At 43.0% G+C, this 16,003-nt stretch overlaps 1 protein-coding gene across 6 annotated transcripts in view; it reads left to right on the forward strand.

Moving 5' to 3' along the window:
* Positions 1 to 16,003, forward strand: part of CLIP1 (CAP-Gly domain containing linker protein 1) — a 156,249-nt gene that overhangs the window by 41,464 nt on the left and 98,782 nt on the right. For all 6 annotated transcript variants that reach the window (XM_068244706.1, XM_068244714.1, XM_068244742.1 and 3 more), the window contains exons 2-3: positions 9,490 to 9,690; positions 12,385 to 12,932. In XM_068244706.1, coding sequence (XP_068100807.1) covers positions 9,576 to 9,690; positions 12,385 to 12,932 — 663 coding nt within the window. In that variant the 5' untranslated portion in view covers positions 9,490 to 9,575. The remainder of the gene's footprint in view (positions 1 to 9,489; positions 9,691 to 12,384; positions 12,933 to 16,003) is intronic.

Raw genomic sequence — 16,003 nt, forward strand, 5'->3', positions numbered from 1 at the left:
AGTAGAGTAAAACACTATTTCCCAACACAGTATGTTCAGTTTCCCCCTGATATTTCTTTATGCTAGTTATGAAATATGGTCTAGTCTGCAGTAGCCCAGCCACTTCGCATGTTGTCCAGCCAGAACCCAAAGTGGCCACAGTTCAGGTCTGGACCATAACATTTACACAATTTAAATTGTTTTGTAGCAAGTTGGTGATCTGAGGTGCTTCTGGCTAATGATGAAAACCAGCAGCTCTATTCACTGTAATTAACTGAACGGGGAGGGGTTGAAATGTCACATGACCATGGCTGAGAGGAAAATGGTAACATGATTGGTTGGATATATAGTGATGGGCTGTAGCTCACGACATTGCTGCCTGCTATGGGAGTGAGTGAGAATAAGACGGTCCAAAGAATGAAGCAATCTTCTGTAGCAAGCAGCCGTCCCAAATGTCTTTATGGATGAAAATACCGCTAATATAATCAGGAAGGAGAAGCACCAGAAGTGGTGATTAAAACTTATGCTGGGAATACACAATGAGATTTTTCAGCAGATTTACCGTTCGATCGACTGTACGATCGTTTTTCTGATCGATTTCCATTCTTCTATGAGAAATCGATCAGAAAAACGATCAAAAATCAGATCGGACATGTCAGAAATGATTTATCAAACCATCTACCTGCCAAAAAATCTCATGGTGTATCCAGCATTAGAAAACTATCTTTCTGATACAATTGTGTACTTTTTGGACAGATGTTATGATTATTATGTTGTATATGTATAGCGCTGACATCTTCCGCAAGTGCTTTACAGAGTATAGTCTTGTTGCTAACTGTCCCTCAGAGGGGCTTAGAATGTAGACTCGTTAAATTAAACTATTCACCCCACCTCCACCCAGTCTAATGGCTAACGCTTTTACTACTTAAAGGTTCTTGACCCGTTTACTACATTTTTAGTGAGCTTCATAAGTATTCTGTGTTAACTTTTTATTTCAAGGATTAGACGTCTAATATTATTAGATGGATGGATTTGTAGTGATTTTTGGCTGCATTTAGCTGTACAGCTGCTTATACACCTTCAGCCCCACCACATGAAGTGCAATTAGAGCATTCAGATCTGTGATTGAATCAGTGGTTGCTGTTGTACAGGTGCTTCTCAGCTGAGACAGATGAATCTTTCTGGAATGCCATATGAGGGTCATTCGAAATGACAGCTGTTTTCAGTTAGGTAGGGAGCACATGTTAGAATCGTGCACATGTTGCAACACGTGCCAAAACACGCTCTTCCACACTGGCCTTTGTAGTCAATGGCCCCCTCGGGAAATGCATATTGTTTGTGGTTTTGCTGCAATTTTAAATCGCACAGCAGTTCGCTTTTTCCAGCACAGCCTACACATTTCCAAATTCAATACATTGCGATGCAATCTGAAAGATCCTGAAAAATTGAGAGCAGAAACGCAATCTGGACACTGAGCACCACAACGCCCACTAAATAGCTGAGGCATGTATATTCCCAGCTTCAAGGAAATATTTTATTTTAGATACACTGTATCTTACTGTGTACCTGATGATTTCTCCACCCAATACTCTCCTTTATTTAAACGCCTGCCGACCGCCTCACGCCAATGGGTGGTGGGAGAGTGGCTGCCTGGAGATTGCCTAACACTGATTGGTGTCAAAGTGCGGTGGGCAAGATTAGCACAACAACAGAGCGGGGATCCGTAATCGGCTGCAATCGGAGCTGGCAGGCTGAATTAAAGAAATAAAAAATTACAATTGTACAGCGCTGCGATGTAGTGCAATGCTGTACAGGGGGACAGCCGTGTCACTCAACTGTCCTCAGGAGCGGCTCACAATCTAGGCTGATGCCTGTGAGAGGGTACTGCAGTATATGGGTCGCAGTCCAGGCCAATTTAGGGGGGAGGGAGGGAAATATTTTTTTTTTTTTAAACGTTTTAAATTAATAAAAAAAAAAAAAAAAAAAAAAAAAACCTCACAGCAGTAATCAGAGACCACCAAAAATTAGTGGCAAGAAAAGGAGGTAAAATTCATTTGGGTAGTAAGTCTATGGCCGAGCAATAAATCATTTAAGTGGCAAAGAGCTGAATTGTAAAAAATTTCCTAGTCACTAGGGGGATAAACCTGTAGTAATCAGGAGATTAAGCATTTGTCTTTAAGAGGTTTTCAATGCATTTGTTGTGGTATCACACGCCTCACCTATGGGATGGTGGAATTGAGGGGGGTGAGGTCATGTTAATGCTGCTGTACAAACAGGCCCCATTTCCACTGGGACCCGTTTCCAAATCTGGTGCAGCACCCATGCTGCTGTGAAGCTGCAGACGAATCACTATAGTCATGCTATGGACCGATATGTTTCCTTGAGGCTGGGAACATACACAGCGTTTCTCTGCATTTGAGCCGGATAGGGATATGCTGAATATTTAGACACCTGCATGCTGTTTGAATCATTTGCTTGTACAATTCAGGATGGCATACTGCAGTTTTCTGTAGCACGCATCTGAATCTTAATAGATGCCTTGCTACAGAAAACTGCAGCATGCCATCCAGAATTGTACCGGCAAGCCATTCGGAACAGCATGCGGGTGTTTGAATTTTCAGCGTATCCCTATCCAGCTTGCATGCGGGGAAGAGCTGTGTACTCGGATATAGTGGAAACGGGCCCTTACCAGAGTTCTGCAGTCACGTGACTAGCGATGCAGGGTAAGGAGAGGTTATCCTGAGTCTTGACAGATGCATTTTGAATAGCACAAAAGAAATAAAAGCAAGTGGCTGTTAATTTCTGGTTGACCCTTGCAGTGCAAACTATTTGTATGACAGAATTTAAGCATATTATCAGCAACAATGAAAAAAATTATAGCTCAAGATTTGACTCCTATTGTAAGGATTACTTCTAAGCAATATAATGGAGCCTACATCATTAAAATAAAGTATTTATTGCAGTCTATTGTCAATTACAGAAGGGCCCCATATCCCATTTTATAGGTGTTGAGTAAAACCCGTAAAAGTATTTCCATCAGACAATGCATGTCATTGCTGAGTGTGAAAATGAGTTGATATGTAAATAAGGACATTTCACACTGATCTTCCCAGTGAATATTTCAGATCAGTTAGCTGATGCCCAGATTGGAAGTAGTTCCTTGTGTGTTATCCTGGTGTCCAGATGTGCATGCAAGACATGGTTATTAATGTACTTATCCATACAGTGTTCAATTTGAAAATCAGTAATGATGCTTATGAAATCTACAGTGTTTAATATTCAAATTACAGACTTATTTATACAGTAAAAGGGGAAATTCCTGCACATTCATGAAATGACCTAACACATTGGTCATTGCATTTTTTATTTTTTTTACTGATTGATATGGCTCTCTAAGAACTCACAAAAAATGTGCTGAAAGTCTTCCCCTTGGCCTATACTTGAGTCACCCATACGTTGTGAGCAGACTATATATTAGAGTGTATAGTGATGTCTGTGTTGCCCCACCCCCACCCCCAAGGCTATGTTGATTGGAGAGGTATGGATAGAACAGTGCTCTCTATGTCATTTGAGGTTTTCCCTGCCTATTCCTTTAAACAGGAGCTGTCAGCTAAGAAAATCCTTCCTAGCATTTCTCATTTTTAACTGTGGCTATTTTGAAGCCAATCCTGACATCATTTCCTCCATTACTCTCCTCTGCCTGATTTGCCCGCCCTTCACTATATAGTGCATCGTCTCAGCATAAGAAATATTGGCCAATCAACGAGGAACAGATGTGGGGGAGGGGAAAACAGGAGGGAAAGAGGCTTCAGCCAATCAGGCTGCATTAGTTAACCACTTCACAACTGAGGGGTTTTACCCCTTCAGCATCCAAGCAATTTTCACCTTTCAGCTCCTTCCATTCATTTGCCAATAACTTTATCTCTTCTTATCAGAATGAAATGTGTTAAATGTGTTTTTTTTAATCACTAATTAGGCTTACTTTGGGTGGTAAATTATGCCAAGAATTATTTTATTCTAAATGTTTTTTAATGGAAAAATAAGAAAAAAATTGGAAAAAAATCCTTATTTTTCAGTTTTCGGCCATTATCATTTTTAAATAATGCATGCTACCATAATTAAAATCCACGTAATTTATGTGCCCATTTGTACTGCTTATTACACCATTTAAATGATGTCCCTATCACAATGTCTGGCGCCAATATTTTATTAGGAAATAAAGATGCATTTTTTTTCAGTTTTGCATCCATCATTAATAAAAAGCCCATAATTTATAAAGTAACAGTATTATACCGTCTTGACATACATATTAAAAAAGTTCAGTCCCTAAGAAAACTATTTATGCATTTTTTATAATTGTAAATTTATTTCATTGTATTTTTTTACAAAAAAAATAAATGTTGGTAACTATTGGGGAGTGTGGGAGGTAAGGGGTTAATTTAAAATGTAAAAACAGGTCTTTGCATTTTAAAAAAATACTTTTAGATGTAGTTTTACTATTTGGCCACAAGATGGCCTCAGTCTTTTTTTTTTTATACGTCCTGTAAGTAAAATATGTATGCTTACAGGAAGTGTACTGAAGATGGGAAACTTTTATTTATTAGAATGATCGTGCAGCTTCTCATAAAAGGCGCCGATAATTGCTACGGGGACTTAGATCAATGATTAGGAATTGCTTTCCCATTCATTGATCTCCTGGTGGGCAGATGGCAACATGAACGAGCGCACAAATAAGCGGGAGCGCTTACAGCAGTGGTAGTAGCGGGGGTACGTATATTTACTCCCCTGGGCGGTTAGATGGAGTCTGCAGGGGAGTAGATATACTGTACTGGAGCTGTGAAGTGGTTAAATCTGAGGGGAAATAGAGAAGCAAAAAAGGACAACCCAGCAGGCCCTGCAACTTCCTTTTTGCGAACCAAATTTTGTGTGTACCAAATAAGAGACAGGTAAACTGGGGAATGATCATTTATCAACAAGAAAAGTAATAGTGATTTTAACTTTTGGATTGCCTGATTAGCATCCTTATTACTTGTTTACTATATAAAAATAAAAAATTGATTTTATGCCCGACAGTTACACTTGAAAGCTCACCCCTCCCAGTAATGTGGTGACCAGAGTGCAGCAATAGGTGCACTGACCTGTGCCTCCCAGCAATAGTGGCTGCGGTGGTACGGAGCTGAGAGAACAGTAGTGTCAAGTGCAGTGCCCAGGGATCCCTCTTTCCTAACATGTTGGGGCACACCTGGATTTAGGGACAGGGGCTACCTAGTATTGGGGGCACATGTAGCTTCAGGGAAGCAGCCAGCCTAGTACTGGTGTCTCAACTGGTTATTTGTACTGGTGAGTGGGATGCCCCATACTGGGGGCATTTCTGACTATTTATACTGTTGAGTGGGCTATACAGCAACTTTTCCTGGTTTCTAAGCAAAAACGTGGGTGCCTTAGCTTATACGTGGGTTGGCTTATACACTACTATACTGTAAATGCTGTCGGATGAATGGCATTAACTATTGGCTTCAAATATCTTTTTAGATCGGATTACAAGTGTTTCCAGTTTTCTGTGACATTTCATGCTGAAGGGGTTCCTCTGTCCTTATTTCATTAAAAAAGCAGTTGGCAAATTATACTCAAATTATAGCCATGGCCCATTTCCATTTTAACTGCGCAATTAATGGCGTGTCATTGTTTTCAACTTCCCAGACACAGTGTGACAGTTTTTCTTTTTTCTATGTGTGAAAAATCACATTTCATGACAACTGTCCACTTCTTTTACATGGACTGTCAGTTCCAATGCGTTTTGCATAAGCAGAAAAATAGCTAACAGTAGGCTTCAGTGGAAACTGGCCCTCAGACTTCCATCTTTACAATGGCTTGAGGAAAGGGACTCCTTCAAGAGGGACTTCAAGAAATGATTATAGAAGCAGTAATCACAGAGAATATAGACATAATATAATGGCCACAATTCACAAAGATCATGCTGGTGATAAGGCAAGTGAAAACTTATCACCACACATCAATCGATATTTTCAGTGATCATTCACACAAGAAGCTTGCCTTATTAACCTGTATTGATGAGTTTTCAATGTTAGAATGTTGTCTTATCTCTCCAGTCCTTATGCTAGGTACACACAATACAGTTTTCTAGCACATTTACCTGCCAGATAGATTATTTCCAACATGTCAGATCTGAATTGAGATCACTTTTCCGATTTGTTTTTTAAACGTTTTCGATCAATTTTCGTTCAGTTGTATGAAAATTGATTAAAAAAATTGAGAAAAAGATTTTAAAAAAGGATTGAAAAATTGATCGAAATTCAGATCGAACATGTTGGAAATAATCAAACTGGCAAGTAAACCTGCCAGAAAATTGTATGGTGTGTACCTAGCATTAAAGTGTACCACAGATGGTACACTAGGGTTAATTTATATTTGCCTGGGGCTTCCTCCAGCCCCATGAGCAGTGCTAAATCCCTCGGCCCCTCCGTTCTGGTGCTTCGACTGCCGGTAATTCGGTCATTCGCCACCAGTCGTGGTCTTCTGCACATGCGTGGCTGGACTGCACGGCATGCCGTGCTTCCATCCCCTGGAGCGTTCTGCAGGCGTAGAACACTCCAGGAGACTGGAGCGCGATAAGGGACGCATGTGCAGAAGGCCGCGACTGCCCGGATTACTGGGAGTCATAAAGGCTTAACAGAGGGACAGCGAGGGACTTAGAGTTGCTCATGGTGCTGGAGCAAGCTCCGGATAAGTATAAATAAGTGCTAGTGAACTATCTCTGTTTCACTTATCACCCCTGTAGTTATTCTCCTATCCTCCAGTAGATGGGGGAAGGGGAGAGGTAAGCACACGCAGGCAGGATGTATCAGCACCCCTCCTGCTGCCAGGACGATTACAGCTAGCCTGTGTAGGACAACCAGGAAAGAAAAGGGAGGGGCTGTGTGTAGCTGGGTCTGAGTGTGAATTCTGTGTGTGTGTGTGTGTGTGTGTGTGTGTGTGTGTGTGTGTGTGTTTGGTGTCTCTCCCTCCCTCTCGGTGTGCCTGCTGTGTATATTTCTCTCTATACACAATCCCCTTCTGCATAAACGAGTAAAAAAAAAATGCTTCACTGTACCATACAGTCTGTAGAAAGAGTAGGTTCACACTTGTTTTAAAAACGTATCCGTGGCTCCGTTTTTTTGGCCCAGATCAAAAACTGAGCCACGGGTACCAATGTTAAAAATAGCAGCCTTTTTCACTCAATTTCAAAATGGATCAGTCGGTGTTCAGGGGGATCCGTTTGGAAACCCGAACGTACGGTCCAGATTTGCAGGATTTTCATGGACCGCACATGGATCCGGATACACGGAAGGGTATTGAAAATCTATGGCAGAACGGATCCCCCTCTACACAGGCATCTTTGGACACAGAAACGTATCCGTTTCTGTGTCCCAGCCTGTGGGTGGAGAGGGGGCCGCCATGCTGAAGGGGTAGCAGCCAGGATGGGGGTGACATCAGTCCGTGGGGAGGGGGAGTCACCCTCCCTCACCTGGGTACCCCGTCCCAGCTCCCCTTCCAGCTATTTGTGCAAAAGTTGTTAAAATATAAGGTATGCAGCGAGCGGGGAAGCCTACCTTCTCTCCTTACTTCCTCCGCTTGCCGCATCACTTCCTGCAATGCCACCCTCCTAAGTATAGAGGGTGGCATTGCAGGAAGTTGAGTGGCGAGTGGTGGAATGCACTGCTAGAGGGGGTAGCAGCCAGGATGGGGGGCTGCGGGGAAAGCGCCTATCCCTGCTCCCCCTCCAGCTCGCACATAATGTAATAAATTGTACCTAAGGAAGTTCGGCGAGCCGGGCACTTCTGCCCACACCGCTCGAGTCACTTCCTGCAATGCCGCCCTCTGTATTTCAGTGGGCGGCATCGCAGGAAGTCACTCGAGCGGTGTGGGCAGAAGTGCCCGGCTCGCCGAACTTCCTTAGGTACAATTTATTACATTATGGGCGAGGGGGAGCGGGGACGGGGGGCACCCAGGTGAGCAAGGGGGGGGTGACTCCCCTGGCCGCCGCTTTCCCCGCAGCCCCCCGTCCTGGCTGCTACCCCCTCCAGCATGGCGGCCCCATCCTTCACCAAGGGACACTGGAAACTGATCCGTTTCCAGTGTCTCAAAATGTCAGTGAAGAGGGAGGCCGTTTCTCCATTGATTTTCACTACCCGTACGTGTATACGGGTCCGTGAAAAATGCTGCAAGTCCGGACTCTGCGTTCCGGGTTTAAAAACTTATTCCGCGGATCGCACGCGGATACGTTTTTAACTTGAGTGTGTACTGTTCCTATTTTTAACATTGGTATCCGTGGCTCAGTTTTTTGTCCGGGACAAAAAACGTAGCTACGGATACGTTTTTAAAGCAAGTGTGAACTTAATGTGTGTATGGGGAACTGTGCAGACTAAGGACAGAATGCATATTTTAAGGTTTGCCTAAGGTAAATTGCTTGGTGAATACTAAATGCTTTTTCACCATGGTGTTAACAGTAAAAACAGCACAGAATCGTTATTAAACACAGGAGATGAGCTTAGTGAATTGTAGCTTCTATCTTCTTGGGGGAAGAGGTTTGATCCGATAGGTAGAACACTGCAAAACTGAGATGAGTAAGGGCTTGTTCCCACCAGAAAAGTACAGAACGGCATAGAAAAATGTATGCATATAACATTGCATATAACATATATATTTTTCTGTGCATTTTTCCTTCCTTTGCAGTTTAATGTGACAGTCAGTTGCATTAAACCAGATCTAGTTTTCAGAAAAGATGATTGCAGCAGTGTATTTGTGTAACTCATTCCCACCAATGAATTTGCAATGTCAGAGTGCAGTGTTATACAATTGAGAACTGCATGCATCCTCACATCTGAAGTGGCAGGGATATGGAAGCTGCCATATTCATTTCCTTTTAAACAATGCACATTGCCTGGCTGTCCTACTGATCCTTTGCTTGTAATACTCTAAAGCCTCGTCTACACGAGGCGATCCGGCGGCTCGATTAGCCGCCGGATCGCCTCCTCGTGCGTACCCGCCGCGACCCCGCTCGCCGCTTATCTTCCGCTCGATTTCCTGCCATTGTCCCCTCGTGGGGAACGAGCAGGGAATCGGTGGTGGCGAGATCTGACCTGTCGGATCTTATCAATCGAGCCGCATCAGCAGCTCAATTGATAATACACATCGGAGCGTCATCTACGCGTGTAGATGAGGCTTTAGCCATAGACTCTGAACTACCATGAAAATCATGTTTTAACTGAAGTCTGACTGGATTTGCCACATGCTTGTTTCAGGTGTGTGATTCAGACACGATTGAAGCATGAGAGATCAGCAGGACAGAAAGGGCAACTGGTATTCATTAAAAGGAAATAAACATGGCAGTCTCCATATTACTCTTGCTTCAGGTTTCCCTTAAGTTTCATTGTGCGTGGCCCAGATTTTTATATACATTTATATCTATTGCTGTCGGCTCTTAATTTTTTTTCTATTTTTGTCTTACAGGTTTAAAATTTTAATTATTTAACACGACATAAGAAAGTTTATCAATGGTTGGAAAAAGATAACGATTAAGGAAAGTTGTGAATTTTATGAAAATGAGTTCACTAAAACCTAGTGGGCTTAAAGCACCTTCTAAAATCGCAAAACCTGGAACATTAACTGCAAAACCTGCTGCTGCTGCTCCTACTGCTGCTCCTACTGCTGGTAAGCATTTTATTCTCCATTATTCTCCATTACGTTAAATAAATATTCTTTATCTCATATAGCTTGACAGGAATATAACTTTTACATTATAACACTTTCCTTAAACCTCCAACGTTTTACTGATAAAACATACTGTGCAAGTAATGTACACATAGATGGGGTGTTAAAGAAAACCTGCTTCTCATGCACTGTGCTACATGGAGTATACTTACTGTGTTTATTGTAGATTTGCTTCATTTTAATATCAGTAGCCAACGTCCATCATATTATTTCTGAGAATAACCAATCACTTCTGCTTTGTGAGGGTAACTCCTCGTTTAAAGGACAGTTCTGGAAAATTGAATGTAAACACGCTTATATGTTTGTATGCATTAGTTTACTTTCTTCTGTACCTGTACTCGAACACCCGCAAATACATGATGTGATTGTTTATACACATTGCAGTGTGTGTGTGTGTGTGTGTGTGGTGCTGCTGCTGCTGCTGCTGCTGAAAATGCAACACACGTGTGAATGATCATATTCACGTCTAAGATTTTTATGTGTGGGGTGTTTAAAATTAATAGCACTGCAGTGTGAGCAAGTATTTAATTGCGAGACTCCCCCTCCCCACTTCTCGTTAGCTGGCTTGGCGCATGTGAAAAACACTGCATCCTACTGTTTGTGTCCAGTGATTTATGGTGGTTTTAGTTTGTATGTAACTGCTGCAGAGAAAGGTTGGCATTAGATATGAAATTAAATGCTTCCATATAACCTTCAACTTCCCTATTGCATGTTAAATAATGACAGGCGTATATGACAGTAATAAGCTCACTTAGTTAAACTTGGTTACCACTCCTGTGAGGGTGCAGTACCTTTTAATTATAAACACATTTTGCTCACCATCAGATAATTGGCAGTGCAACAACACACTTAGTTGTGGAAGTGACAAAACCAGTGACACTAGATCGTCTAGCACTTGCGTAACCTAAACCACAGTCAGATGTGGTGAGGAATATTCTGTTCTCTTAAAACATTACTTCTGTACGCCGAAATTTGTTGTTGACATTCTGTCGGTATATGAGTTTATTAATAAATAAAAAAAAATAGTTTTATACTATTGGAATCTGTCACATATGTGCATTTGTGGGAATAGGACTACAGTAAAGCTTGTTGTCTTTCATTCAGTTGTTTGGATTGTATATTTATTTTTCATGGTGCCTAAGATATGACCATATAATCATATATAATTGAGACTAGTTGCCTTCAGGGCTGTGGAGGAGAAGTCAGAGTTGGAGCAGTTTTTGAGTACCTGGAGTTGGTGGTTTTAACTGAGGAGCCTACGTTTGAGTCGGATGATTTCTGTACTGACCTCAAAAAAGAAACCTGAAAGGCTTAGTGTGTCCATTGTTAGCCAGCAAAGAAACCTAAGGCCCAGTGCACACCAAAACCGCGAGCAGATCCGCAATATGCTAGCTGTTTTGGGCTCTGATTTCAGAGCGATTCTAGGTATGTTTAGAGAGGTTTTCTAAACATACCTAGCGGTTTTGGGTACGTTTTTGTGTAGCAGATTACACATATTGTTACAGTAAAAGCTGTTACTGAACAGCTACTGTAACAAAAATGCCTGGCAAACCGCTCTGAAGTAGCGTTTTTCAGAGCGGTTTGCGTTTTTCCTATACTTTACATTGAGGACGAAACGCTTCCGAAATCCACAAACGCGCAGCAGGAGGCGCGTTTGCGGCTTGGCAAAAACCGCAAACCGCCGGTGTGCACCATCCCATTGCAATACATTAGACAAGCGTTTTTATAGGCGGATGCGGCCAGCGGATCGCTCCAAAAACCGCTCGGTGTGCACTGGGCCTGAGTCAAGCAGCATAGCATCCTTTTTTGGAGTCCTAACCTGCACATACAGAGCTGAACTGTACAGGCCTGTGGAAAGGCAAGATAATTAAATGACAGGGCAATATGTTGGTAGGATGCAATGGCCCATACACAGATGCAACTGAAGTCAACCAAAATAATCCCATTCCTTTGCTTTTGGTGCTTTCCTCAAGTATGTACAGGTGACTCACATCTCCTGCAGAGTGCATAGTAGCGATCAGGCATGCTAGAAAACAATAGCTGTTCATTGTTACATGTCTCTTCCCCCCCCCCCCCCCCCCTCCAGATTAGAAAGTGGTGCTCAGCAGGTAGACAGAGTTTTTGCACAGGAAATGCGTACGAGAGCAATCGGTGCAGCATATAGCCTGTATGGCTTATACTGCTCCTGCACAAATTCCCATTGATGTTAAATACTATTCCCGCTCCAGGCCGCCATGGATGCTGGGGAATGAAATGAATGGGCTTTCAGCAATTGCTGGAGGCCGAATTAGTGTTTTATAAGTAACTTCAGCTCCGTCTTCTGACGGCGCTGAAGTTACTCACTGCTGCGCCCAAGTCTCCTGCGCTGGAATGAAAGTGTTCGCAGGAAATGGCCAAGCAAAGTGGTGAACAATGTTTGTTTCGTACAATCATTATTACTAGTAGTTGGGTATTTGAAAGCTGAGAAGCCGGTGCATGTAAGTGATTTGTCTGCTAGCCTCTGTATACTTTTTAAAGGAAAGTTCACATGAAGAGCAGAAGTAAAGACCTCTTCGTGCCTAATTGTGTCATGTGCTTTCTATTGAGTGGTTCCAAATTAGTTTCCATTGATAATTTTCTTTTGTTCTTTGACAGCTGTCCCTGTGAAGGCAGCAGAAAAAAATGTTAGTGTACCGCCGTCAGATGTTCCTGAAGGCTTTGTTGATGACTTCCGAGTAGGAGAACATGTGTGGGTTAATGGCAATAAGCCTGGATTCATTCAGTTTCTGGGTGAGACACAGTTTGCTCCTGGACAATGGGCAGGAATTGTTCTGGACGATGCAATTGGTAAAAATGATGGTGCAGTTGCTGGAGTCCGATATTTCCAGTGTGATGCCTTGAGGGGGATTTTTACAAGACCTTCAAAGTTGTCACGGATACCACTTGAAGATGAGACTAATGGTACACAATCTACATCCAGAGCTACCTCACCAACCTCTGTGTCTTCTACAAATGTTGCATCTCCTGTGCCAGCTGCTGTAGTAACTCCTCTAAGAAGTTCTACATCTTCAATGAAAGAACCTAGCACACCTTCCCAACTGAGTAACCTCACACGGACAGCAAGTGAATCCATTTCCAACCTTTCAGAAACTGGTTCAGTTAAAAAAGGGGAGCGGGAACTGAAGCTGGGAGACAGAGTCTTAGTAAGTACAGCTTATGTAAAGTGCCTTCTCCATGCTTATTTGTTACATACTTTTTGTCCATATCCCCTCTGCTGTGTGATGTACCATATTTTATTTACTTTTGATGTGTATATGAACAGTTCAGAGAACATTAAAGTATTCAGTTTAGAGTTTCTAGAATATGAGTTTAGTTAATCTTTTAGCAAACGACAGGTTTTCCGTTTGTCTGTGCAAGTGGCAGTAGGTTTGTCTGAACTGTTTAGAATCATGCAGTTCACGAATCCTATTTGCTGGGATTTATGAATTGTGCATATTTATCTATTACTTAAAAAAACATTTTACTATGCATATTTATGCCTGGGAAACCTTTTTTTTGCAGTTTTGACCCTGGAGAGTGCCCCAGTCACTGCAGCAGAGTCAGCTTGGGCAGGGCTTTAGACACTGTAGCAGACACTGATATAACTAGACCTGAATAATGTAGGCATAGTCTCAGAAATGACTCACCACATTTTTAAAATAGAATGTCAAGTATTTTCTCTGTTAATTAATCAGGCTCAGTTTTGTAGACATTGGCATTTAACTTGTTGTGCAGCTTTAACTTCATATTTGCTATGACTGTCCGGCTTCTCGGGTTTGAAATTCACATTAAAAATGTCATATTAAATAGTTCTAGCATAGTACACAATAGTAAGGTCTCCCATTATATGGTATGATGAAATGCAGAATCCAACCCTTTAGATGTGCTATCTATTAGTTGGATACTGCAAGACAGAATGTTTATTCTATGCTGGTTTTAGAGTTGCAAGTCATTATGCAGACACAAAACCTTCTTTTATTTATTTTTTTTTTTTTTTTGTGTGCTCACAGTCCTGTCAATTCCAGTGTGAATATAGAGCCAGGACTTCTCATCGCTGTAGGAAAGAGCTATTTTTAGAGTGTCAGTTGACTTGGGTAACTTCCTACTGACTCCATCTGCTATATCTGCTTTACTTCATTTGGGTATTTTAAGCGTATGGTCCTGTCAAAGTACACGAGGCAGTAAAAGCCTCTCTCACTTGTGATGAAATTAACTGAAAGGCCATTAACTTACATTCAGAATGGTAGGACAACTAACTAATTTCTAGCTACATAGTTAATACCTCAGTTGTGACAAGCTGCTTTTTAACTAGAAGAATTGTAGGGAAAATGACATAATTCAAGAAGAGCAGCATATAGCTAATATATAGCGATAATCGGCATAGGCTTGACTTCCCTGGGTGGGCAGGATTACATACCAATATATAGATATAGGCATTGTTTTCTGATGCTGAATCCAGGACAGTTAACGGAAAAGTGGGTATCCTGCATCCTACAATATGTGATTACAGTGCCTCTCTAAAACAAATCTATGTGTAACAAAAAAACAGTACCTACAAAAGTTAGTGCTCACTAGTTTAGTACTGCTCTGCTAATCACACTGCTCTCACCACTGTTTTCTATTGGTAGGGGGATGTGTGGTCTCCTAACCCTCCCAAGCATCTAGAATAAGGTGGCATTCCTGCATGTGCCTCTGCCCATCTGGTGTTCTAAGAATTAGCTCTTTATTCACTTCACATCCAGACCTTGAAGTATTACCCCCCCCCCCCCCCCCCCTCCTTTTCAATGTTTCAGGGCCTTTTTCCCTACTGTGGAAATCAGGCCAAAGCCACAGATTTTCTCCGCAAGCAAATCGCGTGGGAAAACACTGCCATGGCTGCCGCCAACTGAATCGCTTGCCTTAGCGATTCAGCCAACATTGCAGCATTTTTCCGTGCGGGTGGCAGCGAATCCCATAGCTGTGCATGGCACAGATTTCCGGGTTTCGGCTGCGTACGCACTGCCACTGCGCGTCTCGCATGACGGCTTGTGGAAACAGGCCCTTAGCCCCCATGGTGGATAGCCAGTTGTGCACCCCTTATCCAGGCAGCCCCCTAGCCAGACCGCTAAAAGAAAGATGGCCATATTTACATGGAACCAATAAAGATTAACTTTGGATGTGCCTGCTGTTTTCCTTGTTGAATACTGCACAGAGGGCGTCATCCCTCTTTTCAGCTGTTGCACTCCCTTTTAAGACTGGGTTTGATCCTTTAGTGAGTGTGAGCCAATACTACCAAAGTGACAGTAAAAGAAAGCAGCTGCAAGCAGCCTGTCTCACCTTGCCTGGTTTCTGTGACCATCCTGCAGCCGGAGTCTCCATTCACCGCTCTGCTTTCAGCCCCGTGATGCTGAATATCCGGGTCTCGGGTTGATGATGTCCTCAAGCCGGGACCCGGATATTCAGGATCACGGGGCTGAGTACAGAGCAGTGAACAGAGGCTCCGGCTGCAGGATGATCACAGGAATGAGGCAAGGTGCTCACAACTTTTGTTGTAGTGATCTGGCCACAGAGGGGGAGAGATGAGCGATCACTGCAGTTGGCTACTGCAGTGATCGTTCATCTGCAGGGGGGTCTCTAATTGGCCCAGAGACGGCCTTACAGTACGCGGGGCCTGGGGCGAGTGTCACTTGCGGGGCCTGGGGCCATGTAGGCCATACCACCACACCCACGGCCTTTTCCACCTGGGGGCAATGGGAAACGGAACGTTTCTTCACACTAGTAAAGAAACGTACCGTTCCACGGGGATGGTGGCATGGGCCGACGTGAATCTAGCGACGGAAGGTTGAGGGGAGGGTGCAGCAGCCGGGTGGGTGGGCTAGGAAGGCTTTATACATACCTTATCTTCATAGGCAGCCGGCGGTAGAGGCTTCCGTCGTCTTCCGCGTCATGTGACTACATGACGTGTCATGTGACTAGTCAGATGACGCGCTGCGTAGTCACAGCAGAAGAACAGGAAGCCGCTACCGGCAGCTGCCTATGAAGATAAGGTATGTATTGCCGAGTGAAAACGGAACCGATCAATCATTGATCAGATCAGTTTTCACTAATGTGAACAGGGCCACGGACGAGCCATCCGGATCCGGTGAAGCGAACACCGAAACCGCTTGACTCAAAATGCAGATGTGAACCAGGCCTAATGCAGTGTGCCTTATTATTGTTTAAAAAATTGTTTAAAGGCCACTAAGCCAACCAGTAT

Source organism: Hyperolius riggenbachi, chromosome 1, assembly GCF_040937935.1.
Source record: "Hyperolius riggenbachi isolate aHypRig1 chromosome 1, aHypRig1.pri, whole genome shotgun sequence".
Classification (NCBI taxonomy): Eukaryota; Metazoa; Chordata; class Amphibia; order Anura; family Hyperoliidae; genus Hyperolius; species Hyperolius riggenbachi.